The 22,054-nt window shown below is 40.9% G+C and overlaps 1 protein-coding gene across 2 annotated transcripts in view; it reads left to right on the top strand.

Moving 5' to 3' along the window:
• Nucleotides 1-22,054, top strand: part of ADAMTS17 (ADAM metallopeptidase with thrombospondin type 1 motif 17) — a 198,389-nt gene that overhangs the window by 58,976 nt on the left and 117,359 nt on the right. For both annotated transcript variants that reach the window (XM_069798522.1, XM_069798521.1), the window contains exon 8: nucleotides 16,855-16,960. In XM_069798522.1, coding sequence (XP_069654623.1) covers nucleotides 16,855-16,960 — 106 coding nt within the window. The remainder of the gene's footprint in view (nucleotides 1-16,854; nucleotides 16,961-22,054) is intronic.

Below are 22,054 nucleotides of genomic sequence, written 5' to 3'. Positions count from 1 at the left end.
GCTCAGTGACTTGCTGGAATTCTTGAAGACTCCTCCTGCCAGAACAGACAAGAAGGGGGAGATGCAGTGGGCTTCACATTCTTAGCTTTTTCTAAAAGATTATGATGGAGTTTCATTGCAGTAGTTAGTGTCTGACATTTGTGGTCACAGAACGTGAGAAATAATTGGTTTCAGTGGCCTGAAGAGTAAGTAGGGAAGAGTACTGATAAAGGCCCATTGTATTTCTGCCAATTCAAAATTTTTAGTTAGATACTGCAGGGAACAAAGGTTGCTTCTGGGCTTGTGTCTTTTGAGAAATGGATAGGCTGATGAGGTCAAAAATAAGATTTTGCATTTTTGTACATCTTAGGGAGAGAGAAGGCATTAATAATCAACAGCACTGGTATACAGTGAAAGATTTAGATTTGTAGGATCTTTTGGCTTTTTGGCTGTCTTGCAGATTGCGTGGGTTTCTAGATGGGAAATTACACCCATCTTCATTAACCCTGAGTGATTAAAACATGGCACTTGTGATCAGTAGCTCTGATAGGCTTAACATTTAGTTTTCTTTTTCCTCTGAGCAATTATTTATTTTGAAGAGGTATAATGATTCTCTGGGTTGGGATACCGACTAGAGAGAAATTGGTCCTCTTTCTTTTTTTATTGTTGCTTCCTGGTTAGATCAATGCAAAAATAAGTGAATATATCTGTGCATGTGTTTGCACTTCTGTATCTATTTATGTGATTGTATACATCTTTTGATAATGCCCATTCTGGAAAAATATTACTGTCTCTCGTGCATGGCAGAGTACTTTGAATTTTACATACCTGAATTTGACCAGATCTTCCTTGTAGAAAATACTTGGGTTTCCTTATCAAGTTCTTGCCAATTTAGATAGGAAGGTGACTGTAGGAGATTGTGAAATTTTAGCTTAGTTCTCACTGAGGTGTATATGTGTATACGTATATATAAATTGTCCTTTGAACCCCTGGAATTTTAATTGGGGGTTCAGCTATATACACTTTTAAGTTTCAGGTTCAGAAACCTATAATCTGCAGGGTGTTTATCTGAATTAGTTTGACAAATCTTTTTACCTTTTAGATCAGCTGATAGAAACATGTTGAACTTCTTAAAATAAAAAATAAAAAATCCTAGACCCAACCCCTCAAATATCTTTCTCCTTCTGTACTCTTTCAGCATGAGTTGCAGAATGCTAAGGATTTCTGTGTTTGCTTAGCTTGGAATTAGCCTTGTATTTCTACTTTAGTTAGTGGTCATGAGCAGTCAGCAGGTTGAAGATATTTGTTGGTTTTGTGTAGTTGTGTCATACATTTTTGTGTAGCCATTTTGCCTGATCTGTTTGCATTAAGGCTCTGCCTGACCATAATTAGACTGCTGGGTACACATTAATGTTCTGCTGAGGATTTACTTCTTGGTTTTAATAATGTCATCCATCAAGCTCTAGCAAATACAGCAATATTTGCAGTGTAGTAGACAAACAGAGTAAACACTGCAGTTATTTATAAGAAAACTGGCCGGTAAGTTAAGAAACTCTGTGTGGATGTTTTTATTTGTTGGAACATTAAACTGATGCTCTGCAATGAATCCATCAGTCTAATCAGACTTTGTTGTTCTTGAAATGAGAGAAAAGTAAAAGACTGAAGTTAGATTTCTATTTAGAATTTATATTTTATATCTCTTTTTAAGAAACCTGTAGACTCATGTTTCCTATCTTCTATGCCCTAGTTTGTCTGCTTTTCTAGCTGTTGATTTTCTAGTCTGTTGGTCAGAGAGAAAGTACTATCTCCACCTTGGTCTTGTCTGGGTCCAAGTATGGATGAAATTCCTGACTATACCTCTCTCTTTGTCTTGACTCCTGATCAGTTCTGGGGAAGTACTGGTGCTCCTTCTAATCCCTTTGATGACCTCTTACAAGTGTCTGTTGACTTGGACTTAAGAAAAGCAGCTTTGTTCACTGGAGTTGCTCTGTCCTTCCAGATGGTTTTCCCTGTGATTCTTGCCTGACCTTTTGTATCTGGACACATACTTAAGCAGCATCTGAAGTAGAGATGCTTTCCTGAACCTGGACCTCAGATCCTGCAACACAAACATACTGCTTAGGAGTATTGAAGTCCTAAGCTTTGTCGTTTTCTTTCAGAGATGTCAGTTACCTCATGACAGTCTGATAATTATGTTTCAGTTTTGTGTCTCATCTTCCCTGTGTCTCACTTCCTTCTTCCATAATGTTCTCTGATTTGCCCCAGATTTCTTTCTATGAGTTTATCTGTCTCACTTGGATCTTCCCATTTCCCTTCTCCCTCTGTGGAGCGAAGTGAGGAGACGAGGTTCTTGGCACAGCCCTCTCGCATGTTTGCATTCTCTGGGATGTCTCTTTGAAACTGAGGAATGGGGAAGGGTGCAATGCTCTTGGCTCAGAGCAAAGGTCCTGGATTCTGAGAGCATTTGGTCCCTTCCATGATGGGCCCCAACTCTTGACTGCTGCAGTTTGTGTTGCAGTGCAGACGTGTTTGCTGTGATGGTTAGATCCTTGGGATTTTCTTGTTCGAATGACAGATTTAAAAGTGATAACTTTTGACTGCCTGTCTTAGAACAACCCCTCTCTTTTCTGTTGTTATCTTTATCTGTGTTGCTTGTTGCATTTTCAAACATGGGAAAACTGTAGTCCATATTTGTTCAATGAACTGGTGTGTTTTCAGAGATGCAGAATATCCACTCAGGCAGCAGTGTCTGTGAGCCACAACATGGTCTAAACACTGAGTAAATACAGTTTTTTGGCTTTATACTGAAGTGAAAAAGACAAAGACCAGCCTTCTGGGGGTGGGAACTAAGAAAAAGAAGCCAGGAAATGGCTTAATGTGCCTTTTCCAAAGTCAGTGGTAATACTCCTATTGATTTCAGTAAGATTTTGTTCAAGCCCATGGTGATTATGATAGCTGGTACAATTAGATCGGATGTAATACATATTCAGCTTGTTTTCTGTGAATGCCATGAAACTGTTTATGCTGTCATTAATCAGGAGGCTTTGTTGAAAATGCATGTCATTACATGGCAGCTGACAGGAAGCCACTGCCACTGGGCACCAAAGCAAGCTTGTACAAAAATATCCTATCTGCGTAGCTGGAAAGTACAGCTGCTACCGTTGCAAATTCTCTCCACGAGCCATCTACTGACTGGGGCTTGACAGCTGAGAAAACCCCTACAAACCATGGTGCTGACTCAGCACGTAGTTTTCAATCAGGGACACACAGATTTGATTCAGAACTGGAAATTTCACCTACGCAGCGTACAAGTATATAGGAGCTTCTGCACTTCCCAGGGTTGTTTTATTTAGAATCATGTGAGACTAGAAGAGGCAGTTCTCCCCTTGTTGGTCCTGATACTTTAGCACAAAGACTTAGAGCAATAACATGAAAATGCATGCATGAAAATGTCCCACTGGCTTCTGCAGGATACTATGACAGTAAGTTTCTTTAGTACTGCCTGCAGGTGCAGTCCCCCTGTGAGCCTCACATGCTGTCATTTCTGAATTCAGACTATAAAGGCCTCAGGACTGGGACTGTGCCTTGACTTGTGTCTGTGAGGCACCGGGGACTCTTCTGGCTGCTGTCATTCATTGCAAGGAGCTCAGCGGTATTCATCCAAATTTGTGTTTTCTTTCACAGAAGCTCAGGTTTGAACCTGAGAGATTTCTTTTTATTAAGTGTGAGAAAAGCTCACACTGGGCTTTTTCTTAGTGAAAATTTCTCTGTAGCTTGTGTTACTTTATATGTGACACTTTATTTTTGAGTAATTTAGAGAAAGAGGTACTAAAGAAAGTAGATTCAGGACATATTAAAAATATCTCCAGCTACATTACCTCTGAAATTAGCCATTACTTATCTTCTGTCAGTCTGGTGCTGTGATGTATTTATGTCTGTGTAAAGTACCATGCGGGTCCTTCCCTTCCTGTGGGGTGGAAGTCAGAACGGACAGCTCTGGGAACCCAGAGGAGGGCCCTTTAGGTTAATAGTAATTTTAACCTGATTTGGTGAGTGTGTGTACGCAATGTGTGTGCTTTGTGCTTATGTCTGTCTACCCCAATGTCAGTCTTTCCCTAACAGCTTTTTAACCCATTGGCCAATTTGAGTCAAATTTGAGGGTACAGATCTCAGAAATATTAGGCCTTTGAAAGTTTTCAGAAACCTAGGAAACTGAGTAGAGGAGAAAGCCCTCTCCCTTTGATGCTGCCACTGAGGGAAAAATTGCATCACCCACATTTACATCAGAAAGCCTAAGTGGAAGTGCAAATGCGTAGGAAATCAAGCCACTAATTTTGCAGTAAGTTTAGGGTTTGGGTTTTTTTTATTGTCACCTCTCCCTCCACCATGCTGTCATGCTCTGCCAGAACAAATGTGCTGACTGTGGTACTGCATGAGGAGGGGAACAGAGCCATGGCACTGCCTTAGTCTCCTCTTTCTGCCTGCCGACGTTGAAGGATCATTTTTACTCCCTACTCCTGGCAGCAGAGGTAGTAGCCAGTGCTGAGGTATTGGGGACCAGCTTCATTCTCTTGCATGATACAAGCTTTTCAACCCAAGTTCTGACTTCAACAGAGTAGCTTAACCCTATTAATATTATCAGGCACAAACCCCAGGTTTGTCAGTTTTCTCAAGTCAGGCAGGCTGTGAGGTTAAATCATCACTCAGCAAAGAATCAAAACAGAAGGGCTGAATCAAGAATTGCTAAATAAGTTTATCAGTGCGTGTGTTGGCTGGCAGCTTGACAAAGTGAAGCCAGGAGCTTAGACAGCCCTGTAAGTCAGATGCAGGAGGTGTAATTGAGAAGTATCACAGAAGCAATTTGGAAAAGCATCTGTTCAAAGTTTGATTACTGTGAATCATCCCATGCTGCTGGCCTGCTCTGCTAGTCGCCTGAGCTGCTCTTATTTTGCCAAGAGAACAGCTTGACACACATACAGTGCCTAAAAATAAAATACACTTTAAATATTAACATGTTTCAAAAGTATAGATTAATTCACTTTTTGGGAGTAAGAATTGCTTAGTCATTCTTTAAGAACATGGAAAGAATTTAATTGAGAGCTGTGGAAGAATGCCATTCATCAGCAGCACAGGTGTTCAGCCATCTCCAAAACTCTCCAGTTCAGCAGCCTGCGCTGAAACTCTCCAGACACTGAAACATTGTTCATTATACATGGCTGAATGTTGTTTAACAATTGCAGGACTGATCCTTGCTCATGAACCCACCCCCGACCAACACCATGGCAGGCTGAGATAGGCATGGCTCAGTAAAGCGTTGCAACTGTTAAAAGAATCTTTTAATTTATTTTAATAGCTTCATGAGTTTCTTAGTGTTTGCAAGTACAAGAAAGAAAAACTGGGAACTGAATGCTGGACCCTGACTGTTTGCTCTTAAAGCAGATGCTGTTTGGTACAGAGACTCCAAATATTTTTTCTGATTTATTGCCAAGTTTGACCTTGTCTCTTCATTCTGGAAGGGAGATACTGGAGGAATTTGAAGGCTCCAGGATCCCTGCTGCTGAATTCCATGTTCCTCTTTGTTTAGCAGTCTCATCAAAAGCTCTGATTTGATCTTTTTCTTCATTTCCCTTCATTCTCTCTGAACTCAGGCCCTCTGTTGAAGCAGATGGCTCAGATGAGTTGCAGGGACAAACTGACAAATTTAAAACTGGAAGTCACAGAATAACTAATCTGAAAAAGCAAGACGATAATAGTCTCAAAGCTGGTTTTGGAATGCTACACAGTTTGCCAAGCTGCAGCTATTGCAGGCCATGCCAGGGTTGTATTTCCATTTCTGGGAAGATTACAACCTTCAGATGGGAACCCATCCTGAGAACAGGATGGGTGTTAGCAGACTAACATAGGTATGTGGCAGAATGGTGAACATGGGACATAGTAGCCCTCAAGCACTTTCCCTTTTGATGGTAGAGTTGTTTTTTTTTCTTTTGGTGAGTTATTTATTTCCTGAATGATGCAGCTTAGGGGACACTGAAGCAATTATTGAGTTCAGGCCTATTCCACAAAATAGGACCAGTCAAAATGAAAATACTGAAATGTTGAAATAATTTTGATTTTTAATAACATCTGAGAAAGTGAAGGGTAAGATTCATGAAGCCTATTTAGAGAAGGAACAGGTGAAGCTCTCTCCTCTTGTCAAGGCATCTAGCAGGGGAGAGAGGTGGATTAATTTCTATCCTGTGTCTCTCTGCTTCAGCTACTGAAGTGAAAGACAGTTATTCACACAGCTCCACAAATCCTGAATCCAGTGCTGAGTACTCCTGTTGCCTTGGTAGATTGCCTGTCTTTTACATATTATCATGCCAATATTTGCATGCATGTGAGAAGGTAAGATCCTGCTTAATTCTACAACAGTTTGTAGAAAGGACCAGCCAGTTCATCTCTGCAGTGCAGTCTACATCCACTTAACAAAATGAGGCCAAGAGAAGACACTCAAATCCAAATGTCTTTGAGCCCCAGGCAGAGGTGACTTTCAAGGTCCAGAATCCAAATCCTGATTCACGGTTTGGTTTCACAGGTGTTGGTGATTTCTTTGATTTCACAGTCACATGTTCCTGTAGTCTTTCAAAAGCATCAGATCTCTCCTGAGTTCTGCTGGATCTGATTCCTTTTTGGTGTAAGATACCCTTGAACAACCTGACTGTCTCTTTTTCTTTCAATAGCTTGTATCCCACTGATTTCCATTGCTTGTTTCTATACTAGTTCTAACAGCTGTCCTTTCCTTAAGCTAAGTGCCATTTTTTTGCCCAAACTAGGGCACAGGCCCTCCTGCCTGAATACTTCCATGTTCTCATCACGCCTTGTTGTAGTCCAGCTCCTGTCTTTCCTCAGGTGAACCCATGATGCCAGAGACCTATGACCCAGGGCTGTAGATCCACTTTTCTCCAGCAGTAGGTACACAGAAGTTGTCAGAGAGCTCATCTTCCCTTCTGATCTTATCTCCTGCCCTCCTTGAGCCCTGCCTCTCACAGAAGTGACTCCCTGCTGTTTACGAGATCAAAGTCACGTTTCTTGAAGACTTCTGGAAAACCCGTATTATCTCCATTTGCTACATTAATGTCCTTGTCTCTTCTCATTCCCTAATCTCTTCCCATCTTTCTCCCTTGTTCAATAAATTTGAATTATGTCAGGCTTCTGTATACTTCCCAGCACTATGTGTTTACTCATCCAGTCCATCAGTGCCTCCCCAACTGAATCCAATCTGGATTCTCTCCGATCCACCTAGCTAGCTCTTCCCCTGCCTCTCTTAACAGGATTACAGCTGTTCTAATATATCTTCCTTTGAGTAATCAAGCCCATGTATTTCCATGTGTGTGCGTGAGCATGGAGGCTTTCAGCACTGTGTAATGATATCTATAAACAAATGGTGAATTAGCTGCCAGGGTTTGGGAGTCTACATTCAGGAATGGTGGTTTGATTTGGACTAAATATCCAAACCTTCATATTTAACTAGAGAAACAGGAATGCAGAAAGGAACTGTGTTTTTGCCTGTTTTGAGATCTGCATTCAGCAGCAGCCCGGGCTCCTGTTGCTGGGGCGTGTTCAGGAGAAGCTCTTTGGAATGTGGCTGTTAGCATATCAAAGTAGAGTAAACATGTAGATGATACCCTGCTTCCTCTGCTTCAGTTAATTAAGCCACTCCTCATGTCAGGTTAGATGGAGAGGATTTATTAATGTGCTGTCATCTAGGGAAGCAATGTTTTGCTGAAAGGGAGGAGCCATGTTAATGGTACAGAAGATGTCACGCTGAACAAAGAGCAGATGTCAAATAAACAGGGTATTTCTTTTTATCTCCTTTGCTGAGGTCTTAGATCACAGTGCTTTATCATAAAAGCTTAGAAAATTCAGGCTAGAAAGAACTTCAGGTGGTCTTTTAATGCATTCCCTTGCTCCAAGGCAAGATCCATGATACCTGTGTCACTCCTGATGGATATCTGCTCTATGAGGCTAACCAGTATACTTGTTTCCAGCTTTCTTTGAATTACTGTGAATGCCATACCTCTCCTCAGGTGTGGTCAGTGTAGTGAATGTTTATGCTTGTGATCACAAATCGTTGTTGAATGGCATCAGAAAGGAATGTGGTTTTCAAAGATGCCCATGCCAAACCTATGAGGTTTTCCAAAGGTGGTCTGCTCTTTGCTGGCATAATGCAGTGTTAATAGCCTGTCTGGCATGTTCTTTTAGGCTTTGGTTAAAGCCTCTTCTAGGCCAAAAAGATGTTAGAACGTGTCAGCTTTCTTCATCTCAATGCATTTTCTGTCTGAAGCAACCTTTTACTAGCTTAGGTGAGGACAATTATCCCTAAAGTCATGAGAGGTCTCAACTTCTAGTGCTTTTCAACTGTCTGGGCAGCCCCTTGTACACTGAGAGAGGCTCTGCTTAAATCAGTGAATTAGCACAGTGTAAATCCATCTCAAGTAGCATTAGAATAATTCTCTTGACATCTTGGGGAATGTCTGTGTGTGGGCAAGTTAGTAAAGGAACAGATAAATGATTCATCCATTAAGCTTAGAAAACCACAGGATGGTTCCCAGAAAACATAAAAGCCCTGCAGAAAGACTGAAAACTAAAGCTGAGAATTGGCCATGCTGGGGAAGGGATTCCACATGTTGCATTAATTGCTGTTCTGCAGGGTAATTAAACAAAAGGAAAAAGAAGATAGTAAAAGCACTCCTTTGAGTTCTAATGATTTGCAGAATCATAGAATCATTTAGGCTGGAAAAGACCTTCAAGATCATTGAGTCCAACCATCAACCTTGCCCACTAAACCATGTCCTGAAGTGCCTTGTCTACACGCTTTTTGAATACCTCCAGGGATTGTGACTCAACCACTTCCCTGAGCAGCCTGTTCCAATACCTGACAACCCTTTCAGTAAAGACATTTTTCCTGATATCCAACCTAAACGTCCCCAGCCGCAACTTGAGGCCATTTCCTCTCATCTTATCTCCAGCCACCTGACAGAAGAGACCAGCACCCACCTCACTACAGCCTCCTTTCAGGTAGTTGTAGAGTGTGATAAGGTCTCCCCTCAGCCTCCTTTTCTCCAGACTAAACAACCCCAGTTCCCTCAGCTACTCCTCATAAGACTTATGCTCCAGGCCCCTTGAATCTTGCCTCCTTCTTTGCAGGTTTACAGACATGAAGAGGTCTAGCCTCACAAAAGCCTTTTTATCAGAAAGGTACAGAGTAGGGCAACTTGCATAGACAAACCCTGGTTAGATGTCAGCTAATCTCTTTGAAAATCAGGGCAGTGAATTCCTGCACAGAGTTCAGTGTGGTCTGAAAGAGTCAATGAGAAGTTCTGTTGAGCTTCAGTGGTGCCATGGCTAAGATTTGGGTGTATCTGCATGAATCTGTCATTTCACAAAGACTAAGGCACGTGGTTGAATCTGGCTCTCACAATTAGAGCCCTGGTCTTGTGAAATGTTATCCAGGGCCAGCCACTAGACCCTTGGGTGCCATAGCAGTATTTCAGTACCAAGTATCTTCAAGTATTCTCAGTGGTCGGAAAACTATCCCCTATAAAAGATATTGTGTATTTCATTCATTTGTGCTATTAGGACCTTGTGTTCTGAGGAGTATTACATTTGCTCTAGAAACATCACAGCTAGTATTATGAATATCAGGGAGAGATTTTATTTGTTAGTCTTTCAGGGTGTGTACAATGAAAATCAAGAGATTCAGAAAGTAACTATGCTTTGAGTTTCAGCTATTTATTTTTCTTGCTGGCCTTTTGGGATTCTGACAGCAGTTGTGTATACTGGAAGTGACAGCATTTTCAGACTTACAAGGAAGAAGAGATTTTATTGGGCACTACAGGACAACAGTCAGTCCCGTAGGGGAGGTGTCCAGCTGCAGAGTACACTGAGTTCTGGGAAAGCATTCTGCATCTCTGCAGGTCATGCTGGTTTGGAGGCAAGGAACAGAGTTTTATAGGGGTCATGTTGAAATTTGGGATAGGGTAGATTCTCCAAAGTAAGAAAAGGATTCTGTGATGATGGGCACATTTGTAACAAGTTGTCTAGGTACAGAAAGTCAGGGTCTGATGTGTATTCTCAGAAGTAGTGGTGGCTTCTTGTGTGATCTTACCAGTTATTTGAATGTTGTGTCTTAGCTCACTTTTCTGTAAAGTTGGTGTAGTACTTGCCAGTTTCTCAGTGAGACAGGGAGGAATATATATGGGGACTTAGATACCAGTTTGACAACCTTGTATGAAAAAAATGTGTGCTCTGGAGTTGGAGGAGTGAACCTCATGCGCCTTTAGCTAGAGGTTTCTTGGGATTCCCAGGAATCCAGATCATCTTCTGCCTTCAGAAGTGGCATAGGCTTACCAATGCTCAAAAAATTAGTGCTGGAAACTACTTCCACTAATTTCCTCCACCAGCTAAAAGTAGGGGAGTCGTATACACAGTACACCTGCCTGGATGGTATTCTAGCTTAAATTCTGCGGAATTACAAACTGCTTTTGGGGACTTTTACTTTGACTATTCCCTTGTTACCTGGGTGCCTACCCAGTCCTGCGTAGAAGGTTGTATTTGGACCAGTCCTGTGTTGCTTTATTTCCTTGATATGGTTCAACCACCTCCCACCCTGGAGGGAATTTTAAGTCCTCAGCAGGGAGTGGATGTTCTGCCACTCAACAAGGTCAAGTGAATTCTGAACTGATTTATTCCCTGAACTCATTTTTGTCTCTTGCATAGCATCAAGAGAATGAGGCAGACAATGGGCTATATTCTTTGTCCTTTGATTAAGTACAAACAAAGGAAAAATGGTGTCCCTATTGTCAGTGTAGATTTCTTTCTCAGGCACATAAAGATTGAGTTTACTTCATATTTCCCACTCCCTTTAAGGGTAAAGGCATACTTATGGGGAGGCCTATTTGAAGTAGGCTATGGCTGACTTCTTGCAGTGCCTGGGAGCCCTTTCCATCAGATGGCCCGTGGCATCAGAAGCTCTTCCTATAGAAATACTTGAGTTCAAAATATTTTGACTTGCACTGGGTACAGCACTTTGCATGATTGTTGACTTGTATTTGTACCTCACTGTAGCTGTCTCTTGTGCATTGGATGGTTGTACTATAATTCCTGTACTTGTGATTCATAATGAGTGTATTGTTTCCAGAGTGGTTTTCGTTCAGTACAGTGACAATGAAAACTATTGCGAAGGAGAACAGTTTCCATACATGAATATTAAACTCTAATGGAAACCATGTTGTTATTGCAAGATTAACAGAAATTGGCATCTAGATGACTATCCAGCATTAAGCCAAATTAATCTGTGCCACTAAAATTGCTTGTCTGGCTTTGAATTAGCACATTCTCATAAAATGAAGGAACAACTCACCCTGTTAGCTTCTTCTGGATGATCTCTGTTAACTGAACTTGGAACTGGAGGCTCAGTAGGACAGTGATGGTAACAACCTTAGCCTCTCTGTGTTGTACATGCTGGAGAGGGTCCTTCCGTGGATACTGTTCTTTTTCACCACTACCGCTGACTTCTTGGGACCTCTGTTTATTCAGCTGTAGAACAGGGTTTGTGTTTTTACCTATCTTGGAGGCAGTTTAGTGGGTACTTCTTTAATGTTTTTTAATTTTGGAACCTTTTATATGCAGGCTTTATAAAAAGGAAAAGTATTTTTAATTTGTAAGTATCAAAAGCACTGAAAGATTCCCTTGGTGACTGACTTGATGTGTAAATACAGGCAGGACTTCTCTGTCAAACATATCATTGCCATTGAACAGAAAGGCAGAACAGGAGTCACTTTTAGGGTTTCCTGATTTTACTTATGTAGGATGTTAAGAGAGGCTACAAGAGTGTAATTGATGGCAATGTGTGAGGTGCACAAATTGAAAATCATGGAAGGATGAGAAAAACATCAGCTCAACACCAAACTAGTAATGGTGGGTAATGGGAGGTTTGCTCTGTGCATGTGGATATGCAGTGAGTCTCCATCTGTGCCAAGCAGACTTCAGGACTTCAAGTTTGGCTCCCTTCCCAACAGCAAATACATTGAGAAGAGGAAAGCTAGCCAAGTTCTAATCAAGTAAAAGTTCTGTATCCAGAGGTGGCTGGCAAAAGAAGAGATTAAAGTATTAGGAGTGCAAGGAAAACAAGACATTAGAGAGTTGAAAGCTGGAGTACCTGGACAAACCACTTGCTGAGTGAATATTCCACAGTCATCAGAAGGAAGCCCCGGGTGTTTCGAATAGGATGAAATGTGAACCCATGCACCAGAACTTGTCTTCTTCCAGCTTTGGCTATCGCTGTGGCAAGTATGTAATATCCTAATGCCTAGCTGAGCTGGTAGGATAAATGTAATCATTCCCCTTAGAGATATTGCTAGTAGAGGACTCATTAGCTGGCAGAAAGGCCAACAGCTGCAAACTGTTTATGTATGACAACTTTTTGGATAAATCTGAGTTTACACAGTTGCCTGTGTCCTAAGGTTTGCTGTGGAAGTGCAGATAGCTTTGCGTGTTCAAACCCAAGCACAGAAGTTATGGATTGTAATTATGCAATTTCTCATGAGAGAAAGGAAAAACCCTCACACTAGGTAATAGTCAAAATAGTAATTGGCTTTCCTTTCCCTCTACCACTGATGCTCCTGCTTGACCTTTTTTGATATTAAAATAGAATTGTGGTAATTGCTGACAGTTAGTAGTGTATCTGGAATGATAAGAACTTTTTTTCCCTGAAGAAAGCTTCTGTCTGTGTATTTGCATGAGCACGGGAGAAGTGTGGGGTTTTTTAGAACAAAATAAAACAAGCCCCCAAAACCCCAAACCAACCAGTTCAACTTTCTTCCCTATTTTTCATTTTCACACAACTGTCTCCCAGACAGGGCCAGAAGCAAAATTACCAAATAAGAGAAGTTCCTCTTATATTATTCCCAGACTGGTAGAACCACAGCATGCCAGGATTTTCACAAACAAGACTGATTTCATGAAGTTTCTATTCCATTTCCACAGACTTGAAAGGCTCAGGTAAAATTCTGGAATTTTAAGAGGCAAACAGCAGTTTCCATTCATCCCAATGAAGAAGATAAATCATATCAATGCAGCTACCAAGGCATTGTACTACAATCATTGTTGGCTAAAGGTGTATTTTTCTCTGTATATCAATTATATGGATCATTGTATTCGGTTACAAAAAAGTTGCATTTATCTTAAGGGTTCAGATATATTTACTAAAGAACTGTATTATGTTTGCAGATCAATAGCATATTTGCTATTTATATTCTTTCATTAGAATTAATGGTAAAATGTATTGGTCCAAAAGAAAATTATAGTCTTAGGAAATAGTTTGATAGAACTATAGTTTGATATTTCAAAAACAAGCATGCTTTTTCAGGCTTAAAATTTGTTGTAACTGGCTTGCTGTTCCAGAATGACTCTTATTAATAACCACTCAGCAGTTCATGATCTGGAATTCTTACTGGGTTCATTTCATGTACTGCAAAGTTTTCTGCTGTCTGCTCTTCTAGAATTATGAGTTTCTCTGCCCAGTCCACTTCTGTTCCTATACTGTCTGATCCCTGGGCTCCACCGCAACAGAAGTCTTTAATAATTGTAATAATAAACTAATTTTAGATGTCTACATTTTTAAATGGGTCACTGCAAATATTATAATATGGCCACACAGGATTCACATTAAGCATTGAAAATAACTAATAAAAATAAGGTGACTGGGAGTCTGTAACTGAGCCACAGTCACTTCTTTTTCAGCCACTGATGGATGTGCAAGTCTTTAATCATTAGTTTTCCACCTTTGAATAATGAGGCTTTTAGCACAGACCAGTGTTACTGCCAGTCAGTTTCAGTGGGGGATTAGAACCACTAAACAAAGACTTCAGAAGAATTACCATTTGAGATAATGTATTTGACATTTTAGTTGATATTTAACCTCTTTTAATATGTGGACAGAACTCTAGACTGTTTTGCTATACCACAGCTCCCAAACATGGAAATATTGCCCCCTTCCATCTCCAAGTGACATCAAACATTGACTCAGCCTCATTTTATGAAATTTGTCAGAAGGAAATTAGCATGAATCATTTCAAGCTAAACTGGCTTGCCTCGTTGACCACTAATCTTGAGATGCAATACTGTTTTGTTGCTTCTCATTTAAAACCTCATGTGTCAGATACAACTGAGATATACACTGGCACTGGTTAAATGGAAGATAAAGGCAGAATAATCAGCTTTAGTAGTAGGAATGAAACACTTCCAGTAAGAATCCTGCTGTGATGTTAGCTGTACCTAAAACTGCTGAAAGGTAACTAAAATATCCCTCCCTATTCAGTAAAAGTGTATTTCAGCCTAGTTGGGTCAGTTGATTACAGAGCTACATTTGCCTCATCCCCAGAAGGCAGAAGGATCTCTGGGAGTTACTTTTGAGTAGATGGTGGTTGTGCCACAGAGTCATAGCACACCGTTGTGGGAAGAGCCTGCGCTGGGCAAGCTAGTGAGTGAAGGTGAACTCGACAGCCCTCACTAGTTTTCCTCTCTCACAGCTGGGGATCAGGATTACCAGCAGCCGACGGGCCATCACAGTTTTGTCTCCTGTGACAGCACAGTATGCTCCAGTGGAGAGGCAGCTACAGAGTGGATTAGCAATTTGGCATGAAGCATTCTTCATGTACGCATGCTGGGAGAGGATTTAAGAATTCAAAAATGTACAAAGGCACAAATCTAAAGAGGGTTTGCTGAGTCCCCTAATTGTTGTAGCTTCTGTGACTCAAATATTCAATTTTTGCTTCCCTTTAACCAAAATCTGGCAGTTCCTCTTAATCTCAGACATTCTGCTGTTGGTTTTACAATAAACTAACATTTTTCAAACAGTTTTTTTCTTCTGCCAAAAGTATTCCCAGAAATTGCTGATCCCAGATAGGGTTGAAAGCAAAAGACTGTTATTGATGAGGGCATTATTATTTGTAAGTCACCATAAGGGTGCATAGTAGCAGATATAAATCAGCAGAAATATCTGCTTCCCTTTCAGAAATCAAGCAGAAATGTTTTGTGATCTTTAAAAGAAACAGAAGACATGTTTATAGCCCAAGACACACTGCAGACACCTACAGCTGAAATTCTGTTCTATGACCCATTCATTAGGCCATCAGGTGTGTGGACTGAGGCTGCAATCTCTTCTCAAAGTAACATATTACTTCCTGAGCAATTCCTTGACATCCTTATGACTATGCTGCGAGTAAAAAGCAAGTCAGTTTAAGAAGAGTACTGAAATCCAGCCTTCTATGGTCATGAATTTAAAAAGATTAAATCTTGATTTCATTTTTTTCCATGTGGTATGAATCTGGCCTTCTACACTCAGCACTTTTAAAGTAAGCAAGTGTTAGTGTCTGATTTCTGCACTGCCTTCACTCTCTGCTGCTCGTGCTGAATTAAAAGGCTATTGCCCATCCTTCATTCCATGCAGGATCCCCCGGCAGCAAATATCCATAGCCATATTGTTGTCAAAACTCATAAAACAGAACTGGACTTCTTCCAGGTCTAAAGTTTTATACCATTTGCACCCTGATAAACAGAGCTTTGTCAACTCTGACGGAAGAAGGGAAAAAAAGAGATAATGTCTCCATTGTATGGTTGTGGTCTACTCATTAAAGGCAGCTAGAGCCTACCTAACCCTCTGTGAGAACAGCATTACAGCAAGGAAATAGATTTCTTGTTTTCTGTTAAATGTAAGCAAATTTATCTGCTGTGAAAAAAATTGAAAGGCATTTGTGGAAGGTCTTTACACTTCCCTTTCTTCCAGCATGGCAGAAGGATGTGTGAAGTGGCAGGATGAACTTGGCATTTAGGTTGCTGCATGCTGTCTGGAAATCTTGTTTTGTATGCACACTTGAACTGTTTGTGTGGCTTTTGAGAGGTGCTTATTTAGCAGTGGAGGACTTGTATAAATAGAGACATCCTTAGGTTCTGTCTTTAACTCTTGTGCATAACTCCCAATGGCTTAACTGTGGTTTCTAGGTGGCAGATGAAACAAAATCTCATCAGCAAATTGCCCTGTGTGTGGCCTGTGATGCCATCACAGCATTTCCAAGTGCAATGGCACTTTCTGCAGGGCACAGTCTGGATGCAGGAAGGGCATATGAGGACTATTGTTTTTCCATAGCAGAAGTTTCATGCCGTAACTTCTGATTTCCTTTTTTGACTCTGGCCTACAACTGTTTGTGGTGCCCACACAAACAGGCCTAGAGAGTACTGTGCAATTGTCCATGGGACCAAATCCTGAATTCCACTAAGTCATAGAAGACTTCTGCCACCTACGTTGGCTTTGTGAGTCACCATCAGGAGTTTGCCAGCTTTTCTGACTATTCCACTCTTGCTTTAAGTATGAAAATAAGGGAAAATGTAAGATCTTTTCAGAGAGTCTCTGCTTTTATTGTTTTATTCCTTTTCCCCAGCTTTATTCTGAAAATCGGGAGAACTCCATTTAAATGCTTGTTAAGGCTACTTCACTGCATCTTCTATCATTGTAGTAGAAGGCATTAATAGACAAGCTTAGATGAATTTTTGAGTCAGTGAAATATATTTTTGAGACAGTGAAATATATTTTCCAATGAAAGCAGTAGTGAGTGTGTTTAACTTGTTTGCTGTCTAACAAAATTCTGGACTGATTTTTCAATAGGATGATGAACAAATTACTCAGATGATTTTGTGCGCAAACTCTGCGCTCAAATGCTCTAATATTTTGCATACTGGGCGCATTTCTTACCATTTTGCTTGAGTTACTGCTGTATATTTTGAGTGAATGAGCTGTTTCACTGATTCTGATGGGAGCATTCTCTGTTTCTGTTGCAGGAATTGCTTACCTGGGAGGTGTCTGCAGTGCCAAGAGAAAGTGTGTTCTAGCTGAAGACAACGGTCTCAATCTGGCATTTACAATTGCACATGAACTGGGGCACAAGTAAGAACTTGTCCTTCTGTTTCTTTACTTATGCCACTGTAGCATACTTCCCTTTAAAGCCATACAAGTTAAATTACTAGTGTGGCATGTTTGTTATGATTTCATAAATCTAGCAGATTGATAAATAACTTAATTTTTAGGAGGCTTATGTAAGTATTCATTTCAGCACACATAAATCTTTCTATTTGATCTTCCCCTATTTTCCACTCTATGTTTTGATTTTGAGTAGCATAAAGACACCTTGTTCTCTTAAATGGTTCATGGTAGTAGAGACGAATTCTGCTTTTGTTTATGCTGTAGAATAGGTCCACAAAAACAACATCAACTGTAAAATCTTTGAACTTGCTCAATTTTCTCCGAAGTCCAGGTGTCTATGTCAAGAATTTTAATAGTTAAATACTTCGGTAATGGTTTCATCTCTGTATGTGAAGTAATCTACTGTGGCAAAATTGTAAATATCAGTATTTTGGAAATGCCTTTAAGCTGTATTTTTTGATCAACAGAAAGAAATTATATAACTTGATTTATCAGCTCAATCACAGCTAACTGTCACACTTTGAACACTGACTGGAAAAAACAGCAAAGAACGTGATAATTCCTAGTCAGACAGAAATTTGCAGAATGGGATTACTGAGTACTTTCTGCAGGTGACTTTGAAGACTTTTTAAAGCTATCTGTAAATATCCCATGGACAGAAGAAATCAAAATTTACTGGAAGAGTCACCTGCATTGTCTTAGGGAAGTTAATGAGTTAACCCAAAGGTCAGCATCCACATCCACTGCTTTCCAGGCTAAGTGTAATACTCACTTACTCATAATACGTATGACCTTTTTTCCCTTTCCATTGACATCACTCTGGTTGCACCGTGTCACAGTTAGACTGTGTAAGGTATAGAATTAGACCAGGAACAAATTTATACAGGGGCAAGGGCTGTACCTATGGGATTTTCAAGTATTCCTTCCTTTAGCCTCTCTGGATGGAAGGTGTGAAATACCATCATTGTTCCTTTAGTAAGAAGTTGTGCATAAATTTTATCTGCACCCTTCTGGACTCCTACAGTTTACGTGTCTGTTGTATCTTCCTTTCCTACAGTAACAAGTAGTTGACAGCTAAGTCAGAGCCAATGTATCGTGTTCAGATTCTGGCCAGTCTCATTCCATGACAAATAATTATTTTATGGGAATGTGTTTCAAAGTTGCATGGAGGATATTTAGGTTACTACCAAAAATGACAAGACAAAAATGAATCTCCTGTTCACCCTCCAGTGACACCAAAGGCAGCCGAGCCAAACCAAGGGTGGTTTCAGCAGAAATGAAGGACATTTGGTTTTGGTTTTATTTAAATTGCATGCCAAGATGTTAAACTGAGCCTAAACTTAATAACAAATTAACCTGTGGGTAATGTTAAGGGAAATTCAGCACTCATCTTTGGATGGGCCAAGAGCAAGAGGGAAAAATACTTGAGCTGCAGAAAATCCAGCTGTGTAAAAGAGTGAGACTGGTCTGTCCTGGTGCTTGCCAAGTTTCTCAGCAGAGCTGTCAAGCTTCCTTCTAATAATGCCTTGCAAAAAATCCACAACATAAATAGGGGATGTAATGCTTTTGGATACAGCTCTCCATCTGTGCAGAAAATAGCAAACTCCATTTTCTTTTCTGAGTACAATTTTGGTGGTAAGACCATAATGTCCTTTCTCTGCTGGTTGTCTTTCTTTGGCTCCATCTTGGAAAACTATTTCAAGAGGTGGGTATGAGATGTCTAAAGGACTTGACAGAGGGTGGCTTGGGTTCAGTACACTGGAGGATTTGGACAGGAAGTGTGCTATTGTGCAGAGAATCTTCGGCTTCAGAAGAGTCATAGATCCCATTGTGGGGCGAGATGGAGAGCTTAAATGAAGATTGCAGGTGAAGAAGGACAAATGACAAAGGAGACTGCATTTTCTAACAGAGCTGCCTCATGAGCCACTTTACTGAGAGAGAAGAGACTAGAACAGGCTCAGGCAAGAGAGACTGGGAAGAGTACTTGAGTACTGGAGGGGTGTGGAGGGTGTGTGAGAGCTAGTCTAGGGACCAAAGGTGTCTGGGTCTGGGCAGTGTAGCTCTCAGAAGGCACGTTAACCAGGAAGGCTCCAACTTAAGCAGCCAGCTGGATTAGGTTAGAGAAGCTGCTGGCAGGATTCTGCTGCCACAGGTGTTTTGGGGACGCGTTCCAGGTTAGCCTGTTTCACAGTGAGTTGCAGTTCTCTATCACTCACTGGTGCAAGCCCTCTGGCCCTTCTGCCCCCTCTTCCCTTGCTTAAGCCCAGCTGTAAGCATGCATAATCAAACCCCAGTGTGCCAAATCAAAACAGAGGGGAAAAAATGCCATCTCTCTCTCACCACCCAATCTGAACATCAAAATCATCCCTCTATACTGTCACCCACCAGTGGCCTAGTTACTTATTTCAAAGTCTGGTCAATTTACTGGTGCCCTTCTGGCCTTGAAGTCAACAGGACTCTTTTCATTGACCTTACTAGGTGTCAGGCCTCTCCTTATTCTTCTGGTTTTGAACTGCAACAGGATGCTCTGACCAGTCCTGTTTCAGCACTTCTTGTGCCAATAGAAGGATTGTTTGCAGACTTTACCTACAAACTCACAGTTTTTAAGTGAAATGTAAGGAAACCCATTGCAGAGATGAAGACAGAGAAGCTGACATGAGCCTCAGGTTTAAAAATGAAAACCAAGGAAAACTAGGTGCAAGTTTCTTAATTAAAAAAAAAAAAACACAAAAAAACCTTACATCCATATTGGCAAAAATATAAATTTTGGAGAGCCATAATTGTGAGCTTTATTGAAGGCCTATTTCCTTATGAGTGTAGAAAAGCTGAGATTTATGACTTCTTGCCCGAAGACTAACAAATGTCTGTGGAGATCACAAGCCCAATTTGGCATTCACAGATAGTTTCTGATGTAGACTTTGGAAAAAGTGAATGGATTACTAATTGATGTGTCAGATTCTAATCTGACACTAATGTCATTTGGACTCACTGCAAGAAACACAATTATGGACAGCTGCACTGTGAAAACATGGAGACATCATTAAATAGGTCCATTAGGGTGACACTTATAGGTCTTATAAAAGTTCATCTGCAGGTTTAACCTATAGAGTTGTTGCTGCTTGATGATGGGGTGAGTGATATAACTTTCGTCTGTTGTATTTATATTTTCAAATCTGGAATAATAATTCTGATCCATGGACACAAAGGGAGCATCCATTTGTATTTAGATACAATTTTTCCTACAAAGAGTCCAGGAGATGAATTTTGCTGTTACAAAAAGGCAACAGGCAAGGTAGAGACCACTGAATATGTCGTGAGGCTGCAAATCATAAACTTCTTACTATACAAGTCAGGACCCTCAGCAAGCCTCATTCCTTCATTCAGCATGGTCAGTAGTGGGTGTCTTTTAAACTAACACACTTTAATGTAACCACAGTTGGTGTTTATCCAGGGATTGCTGGGTGGAGTACTGTGTTCTGACCTACACAAAAGGGAAGACACAGAGATCACAGTGGTCCCTGAAGTCTTAAAAAGTGTAAGTCCAAGGTCTTCATATTATAAACAACGTAATATGCTGAGCACTTTCTTACTCTCATCTTTCCTCAGGCTAGCAGGGCAACTCCATCAGTAAGAGCTTGAAAATGCCCTACTGTTGTCAACAGGTCCTGAATGGTGCTTCCCTCCTCCTCCATGAACCGCACCAGTAGGAAGTTGATCTGAGATTCATACCCCAAAGACCACCCTGAACAACTATGACTTTTAGAAAAATAGCGCCGCTTCCCCCTCCCTTGGTTCTCATTTTGCCTACAGCAGTGACATTGTTACCATTTTCAAGTCATTCTCCAAAGAAAAAGGCAAATAAGTTTTTTAAACAAAAGCTGGGATTCATCCTTATATCCGTTATCCCCTAAATGAAGCGGGTGGGCTGTAGCCAGTGGTTTTTCAGGACAACAATGCCAGCTTTGTTGCCATTCCTGTTTCTTTCAACAGCCTCTGCTTTCCTGTTGTGGGATGGGGGGGCAGGCTTGGGTGAGGAGGGAAGATTCCCATTCATGAGCTAGCGGAACCTGGCACTGCCTAGATGGTGAGAGAATAGCCGGAGGTGGTATGGCTGAAAGCCACACCGTGTCAGATGCCCTTAAGAAAGTGAATCAAAATCAACTGACAATAAGCAAGATGCAGTCTGTTGCCAACAGTCTGAAACCGCATGGCCTCAAACTTGAAGCTGAAACAGATGAGGACAAAAATGAGTCCAAAGGTAAAAAGCTTATAATGCACAAATCAAACAGCTCTGGATTTGGAATCAGACAAGATAAGAGTTTAGAACTGGCAGGTTTCTGTCCAGTATGATTATTTGCTTTAGGTGTTAAGTATTGATAGATGTAGCTTGGTTAAAATTACTTTAGGGTGCATACTTACTTGCTGCATAATTAAGTATGGCCTTTGTGGTGTATCTCAAGCCATAGTGGTGTTGCAGGTGAGGGAAAAGCACTCTCTGGATGTTCCTTTTGTGGCCTGATATTTATGCTAATAGACTTGTGAATAAACTTACTTCCCTGATCTGTCTAGTGCAGCACCCAGCAGAGAGATTCTGTCATGCGAATAGCTGTAAGGCAGAATGTGAAAATGTTGCAGGCTGAAGGGAACATGTCTTGAGCAGATCCAAAAGGTACAGAATAACGCCATGACAACTTACACTGGCAAAACCAGGTCAGTGTGGTGCAGGCATACAAGCTTAATTCCTAAAACAAACAGGAAATTAACAGTCCCCCCTCTTCCCCACCCAGCAATTTATAAAGATTTGGTCATAATGCGTTTTAAAAATGAAAAGTTTCACATGGAAGCTGAGGACCACAACAGTAAATGGGACACAGATCTGAGCAGTCAGGTAGTGCTGCAGAGTGCACACTGTGCTGATATAAAACTACTTTTTTTCTTAAGCAGTCTGTATTGTTTTGTGATTCCAGTCAGCGTAGTGCTGGCAGCAATGCAACCAGCCAGCCAAATCATGGTGGTGGTGCAAGGGGAGTGGTTCTGGAAACAATATAAAAGTGGGGG

The sequence above is a fragment of the Haliaeetus albicilla genome, chromosome 12 (genome assembly GCF_947461875.1).
Source record: "Haliaeetus albicilla chromosome 12, bHalAlb1.1, whole genome shotgun sequence".
In the NCBI taxonomy this organism is placed as follows: Eukaryota; Metazoa; Chordata; class Aves; order Accipitriformes; family Accipitridae; genus Haliaeetus; species Haliaeetus albicilla.
The sequence above is the reverse complement of the archived record's forward strand: the minus strand, read 5'-3'. Positions and strand labels throughout refer to the sequence as shown.